This window comes from Thunnus albacares, chromosome 4 (assembly GCF_914725855.1).
Source record: "Thunnus albacares chromosome 4, fThuAlb1.1, whole genome shotgun sequence".
Classification (NCBI taxonomy): Eukaryota; Metazoa; Chordata; class Actinopteri; order Scombriformes; family Scombridae; genus Thunnus; species Thunnus albacares.
Genome location: NC_058109.1, coordinates 19,080,438 through 19,102,323, shown reverse-complemented (window position 1 = coordinate 19,102,323; position 21,886 = coordinate 19,080,438). Strand labels below are relative to the sequence as shown.

The window sequence follows — 21,886 nt, the reverse complement described above, 5'->3', positions numbered from 1 at the left end:
AGCTATGACAAGTCAAAATGTCTGCTGTGAAAAAAACCTATGGAAGCTCCCAAATCCGTACATATAGATTGTCATAGCATGCCCTTTTAGCAGTTAGTATACAATATATATATATATATATATATATATATATTTACCATTAATACTAATATCAACTCTGTCTGGTTTGAGTATACATTTGTCACATTTCCATGCAGAAAACACTACTTACTCAAAACCTGCTCAAAATTAGTGTGTAGTATGGATTTCTATCTCAATTTTACTGTATAGGTGCAAATTACAATTTATGAAAACTGACAAACCCTTGACCAATCGTTGACCTTGACATACATGTACATGTCCATCTCATTAACATGTAAACAGTAGGAAAATTGGAAAATAGGAAATGCTGCAGTGGGGTAAATTGTGAATTGATGAATGTATGTATGTTATGTTATGTATATTATCAACTGATTGGTGGCAAAAGACAACATAAAAAGCTTTTTTTTTTTTTTTTTTTTACAACAAAATGGAGATTAAAGTAAAAATATAATGCTTTGTATTTCTTTTTAACAAGGCTGAATTACCAACTGAGCAAAGTGGGAAAATGTCCCAGGGCCCCAAACCCCAGGGGCCCCAGAACCACTACACTGCATTAGTTATGGTAATTTAATTGATTGGCAATTTGCACCAATTAAGTACAAAATCAACTGTGGCAGCCCCTGCATTTTTAGATTTTTACCTCATGTTGTGGTCCTGTCTTCCAGACGGCTCTTGTGTCAAATTTGTTTTAAAATCTGTGTTGTAGTTTATATTGTGCTTACATAGTGCATATTTCTAAATGTAGCTTATAAATGTTGCACAAGGGCCCCCCAACAGATTAATTCAGCCATGCTTTTTACACTAGGTTTTAATGATCTAACTATAAAAACATTATTTATCTGTGTGTTTAGCTATATTTTGGAGTTATCTGATAACCTTTTACTACAATTTGTCAGCTTCAGGGGTCCATATTAGGGGATGAAACAGTAGTTTAAAGTCCCCCTCCACTCCAAAATATGTTTTTCTTCTTGTTCCTTCAGTTGAATGTTTGAGCTTCGTTGTGCAGTATGATGTATGTGCCGAGTTTGACACTAGAAGGTTGTTTTCACATTCATCTGCTGAGAGGTGAAAGTTTGTCTGAGCTCACGGAAAATCTGATGGTAAGGGGTGGGCCTACAAGCAGGATTTGTGATATCACAAATAGTTTGGAGCCAATCCTGGTATAGTATTCCCCTTACACAAGTGTGATGAGGACACTTGAAGCCTCCAGTGCACATACACTGAAAATTGACTCAACAGTGAAGCAGGAAATATCTTCTGTGAAGTAGATAATCTTTTCAAATTAAATACATTTGCATATTCATAGACTCTGGAATTTTTAATGAGAGAGAAGGAGTAGATGCCATTTTAAGGATTTTAACATGGTAATTATACCTTTTTTGTGGATAAACCAAATCAGACACACAATATTGTTCCAAGCAGAGTATTTTTATGTCTTAATAGCCTACATGTCTGGAGGGAATCTTTTTCCTCATTTTGTTGTTATCACGACCCCTGGAGGACTTTAATCTTGCATCCCCTGATCTTCAGTACCCCCACACAGACGACCAGCATTCACTGTTGTATAAAGACTAAATTTATGCCGATGACAACTCCCACGTGGCTCTGCAGAGATAAATAAAGCCAAACTAGATTCTTCTACTGCTCCGCTGTTGCCTGGTGAGCGTGAACGCGCCTGCATCCACGGGCTGCTGATGAGAGAAAGAGAGAGAGAGAGGTGTCGTGAACGCGCCGGCCTGTGTGGTGGTGGTGGTGGTGGTGGTGGTGGTGGTGTTGTATGTGGGAGCAGGAGGAGAGACTCTGCAGTGTCTTGGCAGCTGCATTAGTGCATCTCCCACCGTCCGCGATGCCTCCACGGCCAATGCCTGCCTCCTCCGCGTCCACTTGACAAACAAAAACCCGATAATGAACTGGTCGGGAAACTGAGCCGGACGTTCACGCCAGATATCTATATGCCCCGGAGACAGTCCGGAGCTCTTCATCCACGCACCGAAACCCCGTGACGAGCATTTTTAATGGAAAATGGCGATAGGCAAAAGGTCTTGCAGCATCGTCTGCTTGGTATCTATCCAGATCATCTTGATTTTCAGCGCATCGTGGCCTGGAGCAGAGGGTCTCACGTTCCCCCAGCAATACACGTAAGTAAACGGCCACCCGTGTTGAAAACATAGCGGCTCTCTGGTGGGAGACAACTTTGGGCTTGTCCACTCAGCTCTGGTGTCAAGAGATACTTCAGTCCCCTCCTGTTCAATTTGGTGTTATTTAATTTGGCGATTGCATCAATGTAAACGCTCTGTATTTAAAGCTCAGTGTAAGGTGTAGTCTACACAGTATGACTGGGCATACATAATATATTCAGATCATTTACAGAGATAGATAAATAGGGCCTATGCAATCAGGTTTGAGTGTCTCAGCCAAACAGAAGACTTAAAATTTTCCTTTTTTTAAACATCAGATAAAATTAGTAGTATTTAGAGAATAAGTATATCCACATATGATGAGATATAACATTCATTTTTCTCTTAGCATATTCTCTCATATATCAGATGTCTGTGTTTATGTTAAAAATACAGGCATCATGCCTAATGTTTTGCCTTTCTGCTGTAGGAGACATCTGTTTAAAAAAAAAAAGATGATGGCAAAGATGGAGAGATGTTTCCCATGTGACACTTTTACTCTGAGTAAATCCCAGTGAAGTGTTAGGTGAGACTGACCATGCCTTAAATTAGTCGAAGTAGTCAGAGGATTATTGTATTTAAGTCTGTGCCTTTGTTGTTGTGAAACTGATAAAAGTGCTTCTTTTTTTTCCAGTGCTGATCTTGTGCACCAGTGCTTGATTTTTCCATGTAGGCTTTCAAGGAAAAGGCAAAACGATGTCTTTCATTTTGTGAAACACTTGGCTTTCCCACAACCTCTTAAGAAAACCATTAATACAGTAATAGCTACTAGTAGAACTCAGTAGTACTAGTAGTCAGGCCTAGGCCTACTACTTGCAGAGAGGAAGGAGAAGGTGTGGTTGTTATCGTAAGTTCTTGCTGAAGGCTACATAAGAATTAACATTTTCTCTCTTTTTTTCGATTGATCCTCTGCTTAGTTCTCGGTTCTTAACCTTTAACCCGTTGCCGTGTTAAGTACAGCTGGCACTAAACTTGAGACTACAGTTATCTGGGCCCACCTCCAGGCTCCACAATCAGGCTGCTCTGGAGGGAGGAACGGCGGCCAGATGGTCCACTCATCTTCGGGGCACAGTGAGGGATTTCTGGCCAATCACAACTGGAGAACTGGAGGTGTATTTACCAATTAGGAAAGCGGGTCTATAAATCAGGGAGGTGTGAGAGTGTATGTGTGTGTGTTTTTTTTTTTTATGATGAATTGGGTTATTTCAAGTAGGGTAGCTTTCTCCTCCTCCTTCTCCTCCTCCTCCTCCTTCTCCTCCTCCTTCTCCTCCTCCTCCTTTCTCCTCCTCCTTTCCGCTGATTTTTCTGCTGAGTGCTCTGAAAAAGCTACATAGCCTTCTGCCCTGGGTCTCTTCATGTAAGCTAAATGAAGCAGAATCGCTACGCTGAAGAACAGCATCTCATTCCAATTAAGAATTAATACTGCAGCAGTGAGGATTTATCCTCCCTCTCTCACTTCGCCCTTTTCACTCCCCTCCCCTTCTGTCTTGACTCTGTTGGTCTCCCTCTGTCTTGCTCTCTGTCTCTGCAGATAGATAGATAGATAGATAGATAGATAGATAGATAGATAGATAGATAGAAAGAGAGATAGATAGCAACCGTGTCTCCTACAAAATCTGTTTATACACTAGTAATTGCCTTGCTAATACGTTGTGGAGGAAACATCTGTTTCCTGGATTACTGGCAACAATTTTTCAATCCAGGAAATGTCCTTATTCTCCTAAGAAGCCATAGGGTCAGGGCAGATGGTTGGGCGTAGAAAGCACAGGACTTTGAGACTGGAGGCAGGGGTTTATTTTTATTATCAATTTGTCAATAGTAGACTGTAACAGTTGATGAATCTAGTGGTTCTCAAATTTAGGGGCATATGGGAACAATAAACATATAAGAGTGATGCTATTGTAGTAAGGTTTTCAGTGTTCAATTTAGCAAGATTTACTTGTACAAAACGACATGTTAAGTGCTTCATGTAAGGAGCTTTAACAGAAGGACAGAAAAGTTAATTGAGCAAACGTCAGTCAAATCCACAATATGACAAATTCTATCTTGCTCTTGACTTTGCTGTATGTTTAGTAGGAGAGCCTGGTGGCTTTGAGTCTTTGTGTTTGATAAACTTTTAGGGTTTTTCACTTATGCAGAAGTAAAACAACTAATTTGAGAAACACTTAATTAACTGTTTAATTAACTATTTATGCCTGAAAACAGCCAAAAAAAAGTTCCCAGAGTCCAAGGGACATTTTTTCAAATGCCTTTTTTTTGTTTTGTTTTGTTTTGTTTTGTTGTTGTTGTTTTTGGTGCGACCAACAATCCAACACCAAAATTTCTTCAATTTACAGTAGCATGATCCTCAAATTGGTATTGGCATTTTTGCTTCATAAATGACCTAAACAATTAATGGATAATCATAATTGTTGTAGATTAATTTTCTGTTGATCACCTAATTGAATTATCGACTAATTGTTTTAACACTACATGCTTTTGATTAAATATTAAATATTACATTTAATTTATTAAATATTACTTAATATATTAAATATTAAGTCTTGTCCCATTTCATTCTTCTAGCTAGCATTGACTTTTCAAACATTTAACCTTTCCCTAACGTTAAAGTCCAACTGAAATTAAATTGCATGTTTTTTTTTCTGCTACAGCATAAATATAATTTTCTAGTTTCATGAGGGTGCCTTCTCTCTTTGCATTAATTTGTTGGAATACTGTTAGTTTTCCATCTACATAGATGCAGCCAATCAAATCACTTAATTTTAAACCACATTTAGATAAAGTAGTGATATCACTGTTCTATCACAGACAGGGCAGACGGTCACACTGAGCCTGATAGCAGCCGGCTACACAAGACAACAGCCACAGACAACAACAACCCACATTAGCTTTCCTGCTAAAGTCTCCTTCTTATCTTACTTACAAACATGAACACGTCTTGTCCTGCACCTTAACTTGTTGAAATTCATCAGGAAAAAGTGCACCACTGATGTCAGTTAGCAGGCTAGTTAGCCAATTAGCTACTCAGCTGCAGAACATTAAACAGCATGTAAACATACTACCTCAAAATGTCACTTTGGTTTGGTTAGATGCTGGTGTGGTTCTTACTCTTCAATACCACTGCTAATAGCACATTGTCTGCCCATCACTCGTAAGCTACAACAACAAGTTTGTTTACATTGTCTCTCATATTTGATGGCAAAAAGGGTCTAAATGTGATTTCAGTTGGACTTAAATCAAGTAAAATAGCACTGATACTGAATATTTTTCAACATTCAACATGAACATTTTGTGACATGAACAGTTGTAGACACATTCTCTATAAATGTTTCCTTGTTACCTTGGTAAAAACATAATCCAGACAGCATAACAATTCCTACAAAAAGTATCTGGTCTTGCAAACGAGTTGTGCTATGTTGTTGGATGGATGGATGGATGGATGGATGGATGGATGGATAGATAGATAGATAGATAGATAGATAGATAGATAGATAGATAGATAGATAGATAGATAGATAGATAGATAGATAGAAAATGTCTCCTCCATCTCCTTCTAATACTCCACCTATCGCTCCTGCTGCTTCACACTCCCAGCCTCTCGCTTTCTTTGCTGTAAGTGAATATGGGTCACATCATGTAGTGCTTCTCTTTCTCTAATCCCAGGAGTGTGTGAGTATAGCAGGTAACAGAGTAGAGGCACAAGTGCGCTGTGCTGTTCAGCCGCTTCATCGTACTGTAGCTCTGCAATACAGAGTTTTCTGATGTCCCACGGGGCTTGAGAGGAGAGGAAATGGAGCACACAGTAAAAAATTTAGGATTGTGCTTCAGCTGCACTGACTCACACAGTTAAAGCTGCTCTGCAGTTCTCTACAGTCATGTAACAAACCTGGTTTACTCATACAGAAGAATTTCGCATGCATTGAAACCGTCTTTGGCTGCTGTAATCATCCCTCCTGCTCATACTGATCATAAAGAGATTAGTTCTTAACGGGATTCCCATGAAAGTGATGGGGGGACATCCACAATCCACAGTCCTCCATCTGTGCAAATATATGAGGCTTCAACAGTGTGAGTTAGACCAATCAATCAGTTATCTACAATAGTTGATTTTTTTGTAAAAAAAAAAAAAAAAAAAAAAGTTCCCTCTTTTTCTTACTGCCGCTTCACCACAGTCAAGGCAACACAGATGGGAATTTGGTACTAAAAAGATAAACTCACACTGCTGGAGCCATATTAGCTTCACCTGAACTTTAGAAGTCATTTCTATGCAGAACGAGGACTGTGGATTTTGTCTTCCCAAAAAGTTGAGTTAGTTATGGATCTCTTGGCGACCAGTATGGAGGGACAGGGAATAATTTCAGCAACCACAAACTCTTTCTTCGTACATATGGGTATGTGACTGTTGTATTAAGATAGACTTGAAGAAAGGTGATGTAGAAAAAATGTCTTTTTAATTCGATGAATCAATTAATTGTAAATTGTACTGCATACTAATGTAACCATTTATGTCAAACAGCCAATTAAACCTATTTAAAGGACTAAAGGTGAAGGATAAAGTTTAATTAAATGTAGAGAAGGAGACTGAATTATCTTCAGTGGGCTTGTGGGAATAACAAGAAGTGAGTTTCATAAATGGTCATGTCCCAGACTAAAGTTGACAATCATGAGAGAAATTTTGTGAAATTGTTGGTTGTAGATCCAAAATGTTGGTCCGAGATTGCACTGTGATCAAAATATGGTTTGAAATGCTTTCCATCATAGATCTATGATTAACCAGGCATCTATCACCATCACATATGAATTCAAAATTGATATCTTACAGTCTGACACAGATTATGACCCGGAATTTTGATATGCAATATACCTGCTAGATTGCTGTTATTGCACACTGTGTAGGTGCCTTTAAAAGAACAAAAAGCAGCACATCCATCCATTAAGTGCGGATTTAATTTGAATGTCACTTAGGACTTTCCTCTATGGATTTCCATACCTGTAAGGGTCATTTATAGCATTGCCAATTATGAATCTGAAAACAATGAAAGACAGACAAAATGTATAAAATCAGACTGATTTAGTCTCAAAAATAATCCCAAGATTGCAAATGAAAGTCTGGCTCTTGTCTGTGTTTTCTTTCATCAGGGCTATTTTTATATTAGATCTTTTATTTCTGCCAAACAAATAAGAATTGTGTGAAAATCACAACATGCTGACTCACCATTGTTCTGTGTAATGTCTGGAGAAGCGTCTCTGTAGCAAAAGGAACTGCTCAGTTATCATTCTCATGAATATGAGACTAAGGTGGCTGCAGTAATCACATTAAGACATCGGCATATGAATTACAACTTGATAGAAGACCAATGAAAAACAGAATACGTTTCTAAAAGGGTTGTTTAAGTAAATAAAGACGAGAATTCTACATGTTGCTACATTGGCAGTCAGTAGACAGAGAGAGAGAGAGAAAAGTGCTGCTGTTTTTTTTTTCAGAGCACCCCTCACCTTTTTTTGTGCCATTGGTTCGACTGCTTCAAACAGAGAATATAATTTCACTTTTAAATAGTGCTATACTCATCAAAGACATTTTGTCAAGCATTCAGTCATATCTTAAATGGGCCCAATGGTCTTGATGTTGCTGGAGTTTAAAAAATAAATATCTCACATATGCATCTACGCCTTTAACTTAGCATTTTTCAAAAACCCAGAGGAACATTTTGAGCTGAAAAAAGAAAAAATGGAGTGTGAAATGTCTGTACTCAGAGCTGTCTATTCATCATCAGTTCTACAAGTCTTTTAAATCCCTGGTGTTCAGCTCATATTAAAATCAAAAGGGGGGGAAGGAGAGCGGTGGGTATAAAATATTTAAATACAGTCCTGATTACCTTGTGGAAAGTGGACATTTGAGTCAAGATTTGCAGCTCATCCTACGCTTAGAAACAAGACCAACAAGACTTTAATCTGTGATGTTGTCTCGTAAGTCTGCTGGGAGCTGTCTGACTGATAATGAATCGACTCTCTGGGCACTTACAGCATCCAGGGCTATTTTCTGGGTATTAAGATTTATTTCCTGGTTTGAACTCGTTTAGGGAGAGAGCCCAAATGAATGTTTTGCCTTGTATCCATTTGGCCAGGCTAAATTACAGGATCACCTGTTTCGGGCAATGAATGACGGTTGAACCAGTGAAGCGAGGCATGTGAACAGCGGGGAGGTGTGAATCTTTATGGAGGCTGCATCCATTCAGTGATCCTCAGGGTCTCTTGAGGATATAGTAGCAAAGTCTGAGCATGCAGGGAGTCTATAACATCAATGATCTATAGTCTTTAGTCTCTTAAAGCATATTTTGCCTTTTAAACACTTCTATTCCTTATTCTTTGAGTTGAATTCCTCTCATTTGAAATCCTTTCACAAAAAATTTGCTATCTTTCCTCCTTCTAGCCACCAAAAATAGAATCTGACAGTTTCAAAAAAGTGGATCTGTATAAACATAACATAAACAATGCAGGCAGGACAGCACATTGATAGGTAGTTATTGAAATACTGATAGATTTGAATATATTTCCTAAAAGAATCATATCTGCAGTCTTATCCAAACAAGATGAAAACTTCCAGCACAAATTTCTGTTCTATTATGACAACTGCAAGAGGGTGGAGGCCTCTGCGATTCATCATGAGTTCCTTTCATGCCACCTCTCTTTTCCTTGAGATCTGCTTGATGTTTTTTTTTTTTTTTCTCTCTGTTACTGTACGTTCTAAAAATAATAAGATTGCTCATGGAGGAAGAAGAGGGAGAGGGTGTTAGTCAAGGAGATACTAAGTCCATATGCACTTTTCTGGACACGTTCCTTACTGGGTCTCAATATGAAATACACATCCCATCGATGTCACCTGTTTTTCTGGAGGGTAAAATATATACTTTTAAAATTAGAAGCCCTTTATTGATCTGTGTATCCTCCCTTTCTTGTCGATGCCACTTCAACATCAAGGATGATGTTTGTGTGGGCTAGGAGGGAATTAGCTGCCGGAACCACATGTGCTGATACAGTGCTGGTGGTGTTTCTGGCGCCTGGTGTGCATTCGATGGTGGGTGTGATTTCTGTGTTGGAGCTGACATTTAACAAAGAGATTTTTAGATGCGCTGATGCTGTTGGAGGCTCATTGGTTAAATATCCAGTTACCCAAACATGTAGACATTTTCTTTTAAAAACATGTCGGAGCTGTCAGTCCTCCATCATCAGCTGCAGTTTTATCATTGCCACTGGTCTTTCTGCTGCATAACTTTGCGTTTGATGCAGTGACAACACAACTGGTTGCACTACTATGATGAAATATCTAGCTAGTTTCTAACAAATTCAGCTCCTGCACACATTTTTCTTGTGTGCTGTCACTTTGTCACCGTTAGTGTGTTCAGGATCAGAAGTTGCTACATTGCAAAGGAATTTCAACAACATCAATAGGATGAGAAGTGGAGAAGAAAGGGTAAAACTGGCAGGCTTCCATTGTTAGTGTGGGATGAGTATCCAGTATGTAGTCCTCAGTAGCAGAGTGAAATATGAATTAGCTTTTTGTTCTGTCCTGAAAATCTGAACATAGTATACAACAGAACATAATACTGCTACAGAAAAACTTGACCTTGGATTCTATGATTTGCACGAAAAATACATTCACTTTTATGGTGCATTTCTTTATGGGCACTATGAATAAAAAGGTATATTTTAAGCCGTTTGGTGATATACAACGTATTTAAAACATCTCATCCTATTGGCAAAAGGATTTTTCTAATTTAAACAGTAATTTAGTCTGATGTAGATAATTTAACCAGCTGTTAATACTATTAGATTTCCACAGAGCAGTACACACATTCTATCACTTAACATTATTAGGATTTTTACATATATTTTCAGACACAATAGAATTAAAATACACATTTGGAGACTGAGGTAACTGTAACACAAAAGCAGAACTGTATGAAATCAGCTTCTGGACAAATAGCTGCATGTTTCTGCAATGTACTGCAAGTTATAAATGACCAACACTTGAAATCATCAAAGCAAGTTGTGGGTGGATTTTATTTAGGGCCAAAGTCACGTCTCCTGGTTCAGAACTGATAAAACAGTGTAGGATAAGATGGGCTCAGAAAGTCAAGCAGTTTGTGGTTGAAGAAAAACACAGCCCACGTTTCACTGCAGTCTAATGAGCTGTTTCACCACACAAGCTCATCACAGTCCCCAAGCCTTATTTCACAGGCTTCTGACATGGAGCGAGAGAGTTGCTGCTCTTCAGAAATATAAATTTAACTGCCCAGATATTAAACTTTAAATCAAACCACAAGCTGTAGTGCCCAGAAATGTTAAACACATCTCTGGAGGCTCATGTATACCTCCTCTCGACACTCAGCAACAGATGCAACTGTTTTTTTTTTTTTTGCACTGTAGTGATTTAAATCAAATTTGCAGAGAATTGGAACATGCAGAACACTGTGTTCAACTGTAATCAGACAGATTTTTCATTAAGAGATTAAAAGTGCACAGATCTGACCAGCTTTATATCCTACAACTCACCTGTCTACATATTAGTTGAGTTTTCCTGTCCTGCATTACTGGAGCTTTATTAATATAATATCTTTTCCATTTTGTTCTGTGACAGTCTGCCTGTGATGTTCTTCCACAGGATAATGCACTGGGCCCGGCGTATCGAGCAGGAGATTGACACAGTCTTTCAGCACATCACTGGAGCTCAGCAGTTGAAAGGGGTGAGTGTGTAGCTCTCTTTTTATAGTGTGCAGGTTACTTACTCGTCATAGTGCTGCATTAACCCAATAAGAAATGCACTGAGCAGAGAGGTCAGCGTGCAAAACAGCTGTAAATCCATTAAGTGAAAGAGCTAAAGATAAATAGGTGCATAAAACAAGAAAACAAGCGCAGTCTACTTCCTAGAAACTTTTGTTTCTTTTCTTCATGATTTTCTGCGACTCCTTGCAGAGCAATGAATAGCCAATAACTCCTGAATATTTTGTTTTCCCTGGACAGACATAAAACTCTCTAATAGCGTTTCTATTCAGCAGTTTTCAGAATATATGCTCCGTTTTTTAGATGTTGTAGCCAAATTTTGCTGGCACTTTGTGTATTGTTTGCAATAATTATCAATCTTGCACACATTGTACGATTCCTACGACGTTAAAGAGATGGCTGAACACACGCCTACAGTGATTAGATTTAGAAAATCCAGTATTATGTTTCATGAAGTCATGAGCTCAGTAACACCTACATTCAGGAATACTCAGACCTTGTGTCGGCTCTTATAAGCTGATCATGTATTTCCTGCATATTAATGCACATGACAGGAATCTTTTATCAGTCATGTTGTGATCATCATTATCATTATGTTATCATCATTTAAGTAATCTGATTACTCCTGGCTCTCTACAGTAACCTGATTCCGAAATGTAAACAAGAAAACTGGTTCACCTTTCACGGTTAAATGGTTGGTGCTACCAAATCTAAAAGAAAATCTCACTTATGTCTGGCACCACCTTAGTACAATGGACATGAAATGGATTTTGAGTCTGAAAAAGGGACTATTTCTTCCTTTCACCTCCACTGTATTGAGGTTGCTCCAGAAATCTAACACATAAAAACACAACTGTATGCATGACTTAATATCACAAGAGGTTAGTGAGGACATATGGTTATTAGTTTGGGTGAACTGATCCTTTAAGGGGTAAAGCAAGCTCACACAGTTAAATCAGTGCTCAAGAAACCTGATTATTTGGCCAAACAGTCAGTTGATTAATTGGCTAGTTGAAAGACAGAAACTAATTCTGCAACTATTTGGATAATTGAGTTAGTCAGTCAGTTGACGCCCTAAAATAATTTAATCTAAGTCTGAAAGTGAACAAAACTGTATTTATCCTTTTGGAAGGACCTGAAAAACTGAACCACAAAATGATAAGTTTCTGGCTGAGGACTGTACAGTAAAGTAATGAGACTACTGTCGTCTGATTTCCTGCTTTCACCTGATTTCTCACAATGATCGTAGTCCGTCATTGAGAGCACATTTCATACCTGAATTCATGTAAATTATCACCACTTACTGTACATCTCTTGTCCAATAGTTTAACTCGAAAGTAATTTCACATCGTTGCTGTAACAGGTGGCTGGGAATAAAAAGATAGTCCCTGAAAAGCCAAATGCTCAAAAACTAGACCAAAGATCATCTGTAGAGGGCAAGAGTGGCCTGCTCTGGGAAGATGTGTGGGGGCGTTCCCTCAGCAGAGAGCAGCGGCACGTGTCCTCTCTGTTTGTGTCACAGCAGAGCAGATGGTCAGCCCGCAGCCTGCAGTAATGCCTTGATGTGAGACTCACTTGTTCATTCAATCCTCATTAATCCCTCCATGCTCCTGATACAGTCTCGATCTGTTAAAGAAATTGTTCTGCTCTGCCTGAGGAAATGCAGTGATAATGATAATGTGAATGAAACGTCATGTTCAATTTCCCAAACAATAAAAAGTCATAATTTTTCATTCAATAGCCACTGTGATAAAGGCCCACTGTACAGTACTCAGACTTTCACCATTGAGACGCCTGGGCTGTGGCTATTTTTGATGGTGCTATTTTTGGATGAGATCTCAAAGTACTACAATTTTTCATTTTTTTAAAGATGTGATGATATGATTACCTAGAGGTTGAAAAATCGTAATGCAAGGAAAAAATCCCTCCAAGACCCCCTTAATAAGTTGTAAAAACAACAATAGTAAGTCTTCAGTCACGCTAACAGTTCTGTGAGGCTGTACTTTGGCACAGTAATGCTTTGAGCTAAATGCTAATGTTCCTGTTTATGCTAACATGTCATGTGCATGATGAAAATGCTAAAATGTTGATGGATACCAGTTTTAATGTTTACCATGGACACCAGCTCTTTTTATTTATTTATTTGTTTTGAAATTGTAAGCATGCTAACATGCGTGTGTGTGTGTGTGTGTGTGTGTGTGTGAGAGAGAGAGAGAGAGAGAGAGAGAGAGAGAGAGAGAGAGAGAGAGAAAGAGAGAGAGAGAGAGTTAGCATGCTTACATTTGCTAATTAGCACAAAACACAAAGTACAGTAGAGGCTGTGATTATTTTTGCAGGTTTGGTCATAAACTTAAGTATTGAACAAATTAAAATTTTGGCCTGATGATGGCGCTAGAATGAATAGTCAGGTCATCAAACTCTTTACAATTCATCATGAGAGGGACATGAGACATTTTAGTCAAAACTACAAATGTCAACCCCATGGTGATGTGGAAAGGTCAAAGAATCACTAAAGTCAGAGAGATACAACCTCTGGTAACCAAGAATGTCTGTGCCAAATTTCATGAAAATCCCTCAAGTAGATGTTGAGATATTTCTTTCGAGTGAAAGCTGTGACCTGCTGGTGGCACTACAGGAACATTCAGGGGATCACTGAAGTCATGAGTCATTATTTTATGATAATGTGATACAGCCATTAGTTGTTAAAATATTTCAGTCTGGACCAAAGTCATGGACTTACTGACTGACTGACACACAGACCAACATGAGGCTATAAAAATAAGGTTAATTATGTGCCTGATAATTTGTCTTTTAGTGAGGTTTGTTTAATATAATCTCTTGGTCAGTATTTTGCTTCCACCTAATCTTTTATGAAAAATAACGTATGTTGTTAAAAGCTTCAGGTATCATTATTATTTTAACTTTTATCTACATAATAGCCATCGTCAGTAATACATCTCAATCCTGAATCTATTCTGCACAGGCTCTAGTTTGTCTCAGACAGCACACAGTTCACACAGTGACACCCTGTTCATTACTGCGTGTTCCCATCTGTGAGAGATGGATGCAAGATGTCGGCCTGGGCCAGTAAAGCATCTGGTCACTACACAACTTGAGGGATGTCTCGAAGTTCATTTTCATGAAGTCCATTTATAGAATGTATGCAGGTTTGCCAAATTCATGCATCCAGGTCGCTGTCTCCCCTCTTGTCTTCATCTTCTCTCCAACATCTTTCCGCACAGCTTAGACACTGCATGGCAAGCTTTATGTTACACTGTAGGTGCCTTTTACTCCTGCATGTCTGATGATGATGAACCTCCTGAACTCCCAGTCACCACTGTGGTTTCTATATGCAATGTTTGTGTAGTTAGATACTGCAGGCGCTATCAAGCATACATCATGAGGATTTATTTGATTTTGGAGAGGACTGTGTGTGCCTCTGCCATCAAAGTTCTTCCTTGTGCTCCTGTTTTTTCTGACTGACAAAACCTTCTTGGAGAAATGAAATATAATGAAAATGGCATTTTATATACGTGTGAATCTCCACTAGCACCTGCAGGATAATACAATCCTGTCAGTTTTACTAGAAACTGAAAATAACCAGAGAATTTTGACCATAAAGGGGTAACAATTAGATGTAAAAATGTAGACTGTTAATCTTAAATGTCAGACCACAGAGTGATAATTCAACAGAGCTGTTTAATATACGGTATTATAATTCAAATGTTGTAAATATATGACATTTTCATCATATAGTGATGAGAAAAGTAAAATTTTTGATCACAGCAAAAATATTTCTTCTTGGCACTAGTCTATGAGATAATGCGGTTATATGGTATTTGTCATAAGTTTTAAAGTAGAAATCAAAACTGAACAAGAGACTGTGTCTAATTTTTACAAACATTTTACACAGACATTTGCTGCATCTCCTCTAGATGTAGTGTAATTCCCAGAAGTGTCCTGATGAATTGCGAAGTGTTTCCATGTGTGGTCTAATTTAACTTCAAACTCTCTGGATACAAACATTATCTGGGTGAATCTACTTTCTTTCTATTTGCGGTTGGTAGCCTTCTGACTTTAAACCAAGTAGTATATGTATAGTATTTTACTCTGTAATTCAGCTATAATTGATTCAAATAGGTTTGTAGTTTTGTGGCTTAATCGCTTCAGTCTGAGCTGTAATTAGTCTCATAGATACTGCTCTTCACTCATTGGTAGAGGAAATAAAGCTGGATGTCTCACCAGTCTTTGTTTCAAAAACAATTGTGTTCTTGAACTTGAAATGTCTTAATGAAGAACAAATCCTCAATGTGAGTCAGAATGCTTTTTAGGATAAATGCCACATGGTGTAATTTTGGAATGAAACTCCAGTAATGTGATTCCTCAGTGAAACACGTTGTATGTGAATAGATAGCATGAAAGGATCCATATTTAGATTTGTATTAAAAGTTCAAAAACAACAAGTGGCTATCCCCTCGTGTCCTCAGTGTGTAAATATAAAAAGATTTTTCTTTTGCAAATCCACAAGCTCTGAATAATAATGTTCTCTCTGCTTTCAGGAGATTTTGAGGTTCGAACTTTTGAACATTTTCTTAAATGTTTTTGTTTTTGCAGTTTTACAAAATGATTCTTGTTAAATATTAAATAACAGCACACAGATACATACACATATACATAATAATCAGCCGCACTAATGGTAATGCATATTTATGCAAAGTCGGCTTAGACAATACATCACAAAGTCACAAATTGTCAGTAGAAAGAGCTGAGGTCAGCAGAAATGACTTGCAGCTATTATTGCTCTGATGTTTTTAACATTGTCAATGAAATTTTTTTTTACAGATATACAATGAAGAAAGAAGACGGTTTAGTCTGGTGAGGAATCAGCCTCGGAAGATTGTGGAGAAGGTGGCCTCAGATATCGAGAAACTTCTGGCTAAAAAGCGCAAAGCCCTCGATGTAAGTCTGTTTCTGACAAATATGAAACACTGTTAGTTTATTGATAGTCTTTTAATTGCTCATTGTTTCTTCTCTTTTTTTACTGTAAGTGATTTCTCTGCAATGATCTTCCTTAGAACAACGTACATTGTGTAGTTTAAAGTAATAAATAAAGTAGTAACTGCTTGCTAATTGTGCAACTTTAAATTTAATATAACTCCATGTATTTTTAGAAATAATGATAATGTACTTCTATGTTTTCCTTATGTGGGAGATCCTTTAATTGAAAGAGTTTGCTGACAGTATTATTGATCCTTGATTCCACAAACCTAAAGCTCAGCTGCAGGTTTTACATATCCAGTAGATTCATTTTCATATTGTTTTAATAGCAGGTTTTAACCTAATAGCTAAAAGATGGAATAACTGGAGGCTCTTTTACACACACAGCAAGAAAGAAAGAAATAAAGACAAAGACAGAAAATTTTGATCGACAGCTTTCCTGATATCATCTGATTGGTTCTTATGTGGTACAAAATGCAGGACTGCAGCAATATTTGTGAATGTCAGTTGACCCATGGCAGGTTCAAAGTAATCCACTGTGTGATTTTTAGCACCTACTTTCACAATGTTCTTCCCTCTGTTTTACAGAGAGCAGACAAGTAATTTAACTGACTCCGCTAATGCTAATGAGTGTTTCTGTTTTTAACATTCAGAGATTAGCCAGTGAAGCAGAGCGGCTGCAACGAGAGCATCTATGGCAGGATGGAATCAAGGTAATTTATTGAGTATTTTGTCCATGTCATCTCCTTACTCAAAAGAAAAAAAGATCAACATATTCCCTCACATAATGCAAATTTTACAAACTGACATTTAAGCACTGATTAAAATAATTCAAACCAGATGGGTCTGTCCCTCAGCGTTGTGACCCTAAACCAGACGACCTGAGAGAGAAAGAGCGTTCCCCAGTCAGCTGAGCAGATCCCTCAGTGCTCGACTGGCTGAAACAGATGACTGAGTGCATTCAGCTGTGCGGTTCTGTTGAGTCCCAAACACTTTGACATTCCATTTTTCCACTTGGTCTGCTTCATTTAACCAACAAAATGAGACGGGGTTAACCTCATCCTCTCACATGGCCTCCCGCATCCTTTTCTAAGGCGCTGAATCCCCTCCCTTTGTTTTTAAAGAACACTGGTCGTTTTGCATGTTTTAGCTCATTCATTGAAACATTGTGAAGTGAATGTCAAGATGTTCAAGTAGCTACATTTTGAATTGAAACCTGAGCTTTAAAGTGTGTTCTTGATCTTGAAAATACTGTTGTAGTTTAGGCTCAACAGACTCAGTGTCCACTTAGCAGCTTTTTTCCAGAGCTTTCAACTGCTTCTCTTGGCCAAAAACTTTTTTTTAGTGAAAGTCCATCTCAACCACAAGCATGGTGTATGGTTATCGTTATTCTCTGATGTGTCAACATACTGTAGATCACAATAAACTGAATCTGCATTTGAATTTAGAAACAGGCTAACAGTTTGGCACCTAACCCTGTGTAAAACGACCAACAACAGTCTTTATGCTAAGCTAAGCTAACTGGTTGCTGCCTGTAGCTTCATAGTAGTAGCAGTAGTATTGATCTTGTCTTCTAACTCTCAACAAGAAAGCAAATTTGAATATTTCCCCAAATTTTGAACTTTTTCTTTAAATTTGACTCAAGATTAACAATGACTGTGATTCAAGGTGACAATATGAGACAAAAAATGTACAGTTTAAAAACTGGACAATTCTTTGACAAAACAATTACACCACAAGGTCCATTCAATAGCTGTTCTGGAGCTTTTGATCATATCATACTATCTTCCTCAGCAGATGAGGTTTGCCCAGTTGTCATGGAATTGTAGTTTTAAGGACTTCATCCATGTTGCCTTTAAAGTTGAGTTTGAAAACAATGGACTAACTGATACCTCTTCCTCGGATAACAGGAGATCCGTATTAGTAACAGCAAGAAGACAATCAGCAGACAGAAGGAGAGTTGTCATGTTTAGTTTAATTGTAATATAGGCTAAAGCCCTCTTTGGAGATAAGATTTGGTAATCAGAACGGGCCAAAAATAGAAACATATCGGCCTCTGAGTAGATGCCACAGCTTATTCTGAAGTATGTTAGGTCTCTACAAAAACTAAGACTACCAGATGGCGATGCTCTAGCGGAGCCTCACAGCCTGTCTACTGATTCATAATGTGACAGCACTAAGCAGCAAACAATAGTTAACATTTGGTGGTTACAGCTTTGCAAATGAGAGGATTTGCTGCTTTTGTCCATTTTTTTTTATCATGTAAAATGAACACTTTTGTTTTTTTTTACTGTAAAATAAGAAAATTCTAAGCAATAACTTTGGGATTACAGATTGAATGTTAATTGATTAATTGCAAAAAAAATAAAGATGGATGAATTATTTCAGTCTCAGCATTTAAACACCATTCAGCTGTCAATCAACAAATCAACAGACCTGGTTTTTCCAAGTAAAGTGAGCTATGATGCTCGGTTGTAAATCCCTCTTCACGTGTTACTGTGGCGATCCAAGCAACATGTGATTGTTCAAGTCCTGCTTTCCTGAAATACTGGAAGAGACTATAAAGAGTTTAAAAAAATAGTAGTCCATGTTATTTATTGGTTACAATGCTTTTATAATTAAAAAAAAGTCTCATTATAGGCTTTGACCCCTAACCAGTATGAAGTCAGAAAGGTTATTGATATGGTTTGACTTTAGTAAAATCTCAGTAAATGTTACTTTGAGTGAAGGTTTGTTGTTGCACTTTACTAATATTTATGAAGCTGTTGTGAGCTGTGAGTCATTTCTGTCAGTAACCCCAAAAACTGATTTCACTGATTACTTGTTTTACTATTCTGTAATTATTCATCATTTTTGACACTTTCAAAACTCTAATAAATATATTTGTAACAGAATTTTTGTACTTTGAAGAGAAGATGAATTAAAGTGCCAAAACACAATTTTTGGCCACGTTAATAGATTTAATCAATAATGAAATACAACCATTAATGATCTTCAGTTGTAGCCCTAATTAAGTATCCTCTGTGTGTCCAAAGCTCAACTTGACCTGTTCACACATGACTTCTAGTCCTCATAATGTTTACCATCCCATCTGTTTTCTTCCAGGAGCTAGACATGGCGTATTATGACTCCAAGGCAGAGCTGGATTATGTGAGTAAGGGACAAATAAACTGACGCTTGTGTTTTATTTATAATTATTGAAGCCATTTAACAGAAGGAAGATGATTTGAATGTTTGAAAATCAAGTGTCCTTTAATTAACTGTAAAAAAAATGGGCAATTTAGCATTTTCTGAAGTAGAGGAGTAATTATAATCGTACTGATGAAAGGATGAAAGTTAATTTAATATGCATGTTTTCTCATGTTCTCATAGTATTCCATGGATGGAGAAGGAGAGGTGGAAAATCCTTCCCACATCAAACTGGAGTTTGTTTACGATCCGAATTTCAAAAACAATGTCAACTACTCCTACACGGCTGTTCAGATTCCCACAGATATTTACAAAGGAGGCAAGTGGAGCGTATATGGTGTTGTGTTTTTTTACATAGCAGTCATTTCATGGCATTTATCTGACATATTCTAAGGAGTGTATCTATGACTTTTTTCTCATCAGCTCCAGTCATTCTGAATGAGCTGAACTGGACACAAGCGCTGGAGAAGGTGTTCATGGAGAACAGTCGGGAGGATCCGTCACTGCTGTGGCAGGCGTTTGGGAGTGCGACAGGAGTCACCCGCTACTACCCAGGTAGGTTTTAACAACCATTTCTGTTTTTTTTTCCCAACCTGATGTTAGATGTGACAGGTGAACTAGTCTTTGTAATAGATCGAACAAGACATAGCTCAAAGTTTCTCTTCGTTTTTACAGCTACACCTTGGAAAGCGCCAGATAAAATTGACCTGTATGATGTCAGGAGGAGGCCATGGTACATTTGCTGCTGCTTAATACATTTTTACATGATATAATCTTTCACATGAGCAGTAGATTTAGAGGGTTGAAGTACTGCATCTTCTCTTTTCACAGGTACATTCAGGGCGCCTCATCTCCCAAAGATATGGTCATTCTTGTCGATGTGTAAGTAATGAATATTTTAAAAAGTTTGTCATTTTTTGGGGTTTAGCAAATAGCTTTCATGTGTATGTAGAAGAGGTACACTGGCAAAGTATATACATGAAGCTCTCTATTCTTAAGGTTTTAAATAATTAACTAGTGTTGGAACCCATCTGTGAGGTTTTTTTTTCCCGTCTTCCTAGCACTTCTTTCTCACTCACAAGTGAACGGTGTTATTTCACATAAGTGAGCAGCTTCTCTGTGCTTCTGGTCCAATTGGCCAGCAGTACTGGAGAAAGAGGCTAGACTGAAGTTGTATTGTAATGGAAAAACTGTGCACCTGGCACTGACTCAGCACCAAAAGCAGCTGAGAGTGCAGTTCACACCGCTAATCATGTGTAGTCAGCCTAAAGGTCAAGTTAGAGATGATTCAGACACCAGAACAAAATCTAAGTGGCATGTACAAGAGGTGGTTTTGTCGTCTATGACTGCAGAAACAATATAACATACTGTAGATACAATTTGATGAGACATGAGCTTCACTATTTACAGAAATAGTTCAAAATTTGGGGAAAATATGCTTATTCGCTCTGTGACGGAGAGTTAGATCAAAATATCTACAGTCTAGACTTCTCATGACTTTCTGTTGAATATAAGGCTGCGGTTAGCTTAGGCTGCTGGCTTTAGCTTCATATTTAACAAGAATTTAACATGAGATTGGAATCGATCTTCTCATCTAATTCTAAACAGTGAATAAGCTTATTTTCCAAAATGTCAAGTGACTGCTTTAAACTTAAAAATGAGTTCTGTTTCCTGTTTCTAATGTAGCTCAGGTAGTAGAGTGTGTTTCTCAGAGTAAATTCAAACTCATGTCGTGTTGGAGTACAGCAGCCTGTTACAACCACTGTAGTGTCCTTGTGGTTACTATTTATTGCAGTGATATTTGGCTGTTTGTCTGCGCTCTTTGAGAGGTTAATCCTATTGTTGAGTTGAATGACAGAAATAGGAGAGTAGCCCTTATGAATGACCTTTCATCAACATGAATCATGTTTGTTTGTTTGTTTGTTTGTTCATCACATCAAGATATTCACTGAGGCAGCTGTGTTTTCAAGTACAAATAGGAAACAATGAGTTATGAACAATGGAAATGTCCTAACCCCATGTGTTGTCTTATTATAATTTCAACGCATAATTGCTCACCCATAGTGAAGAAATAACTGCTGAATAAACAACGGGCCAAACAACAAATTATGAGCTCCACATTTATTCATTCAGACACTATTTAGAGACTCGAGGGTCTATTTACCACGATTAGTGGTCTGTTTTTAGGTGGAAACTAAGTTGTGTAAAGATCTGTGTAGGGTCGAAATGTTGTCCTGATTAAATTTTGTGGCTTGGAGGAAGTGTGCAGGCGTTACTTTTTTCATTGTTGCAATGCTGACTGATCAGGAGGAATCATGTCTGTGATTTAATGCGTGAAAGAAGCACATGTAACATTTTCAGCACTACTGAAGACTTTAATCAGGCACTCAGAGGCACAAAGAATGATAAGAGAGAGTTATAAATGAAGCAGATAATTGCCTGCTTACAGATAATTACTCACTACTGCACTTATTAAATAGGCCTATTGGATTCTTTATATCTGTTTACAGCAATAATCATATCAAGGGAGCTTCAAAGTTTTAATCAAAAAATCTTCTTAATTGATTTTTTTGTAAATCTGAGAGGATTCTGATCTTTTTGCTGCGCTGATATTTCCTCACATATCCTTCATTGTTGTGGGGAGAATGTACACATGCAGA

General features: G+C 37.8%; 1 protein-coding gene across 2 annotated transcripts in view; it reads left to right on the top strand.

Moving 5' to 3' along the window:
* Window positions 1-1,398: 1,398 nt before the first annotated feature.
* LOC122980120 (voltage-dependent calcium channel subunit alpha-2/delta-2-like) overlaps window positions 1,399-21,886 on the top strand; it is a 38,999-nt gene continuing 18,511 nt past the window's right edge. Inside the window, exons 1-9 of one of the 2 annotated variants that reach the window (XM_044347850.1) lie at window positions 1,399-2,219; window positions 10,921-11,002; window positions 15,882-15,998; window positions 16,691-16,750; window positions 19,143-19,187; window positions 19,410-19,545; window positions 19,650-19,781; window positions 19,902-19,959; window positions 20,058-20,108. In XM_044347850.1, the coding sequence (XP_044203785.1) occupies window positions 2,104-2,219; window positions 10,921-11,002; window positions 15,882-15,998; window positions 16,691-16,750; window positions 19,143-19,187; window positions 19,410-19,545; window positions 19,650-19,781; window positions 19,902-19,959; window positions 20,058-20,108 (797 nt within the window). In that variant the 5' untranslated portion in view covers window positions 1,399-2,103. Of the gene's footprint in view, window positions 2,220-10,737; window positions 10,826-10,920; window positions 11,003-15,881; window positions 15,999-16,690; window positions 16,751-19,142; window positions 19,188-19,409; window positions 19,546-19,649; window positions 19,782-19,901; window positions 19,960-20,057; window positions 20,109-21,886 lie in introns of those variants that run through there. The other variant, XM_044347851.1, reaches the window with a different exon arrangement.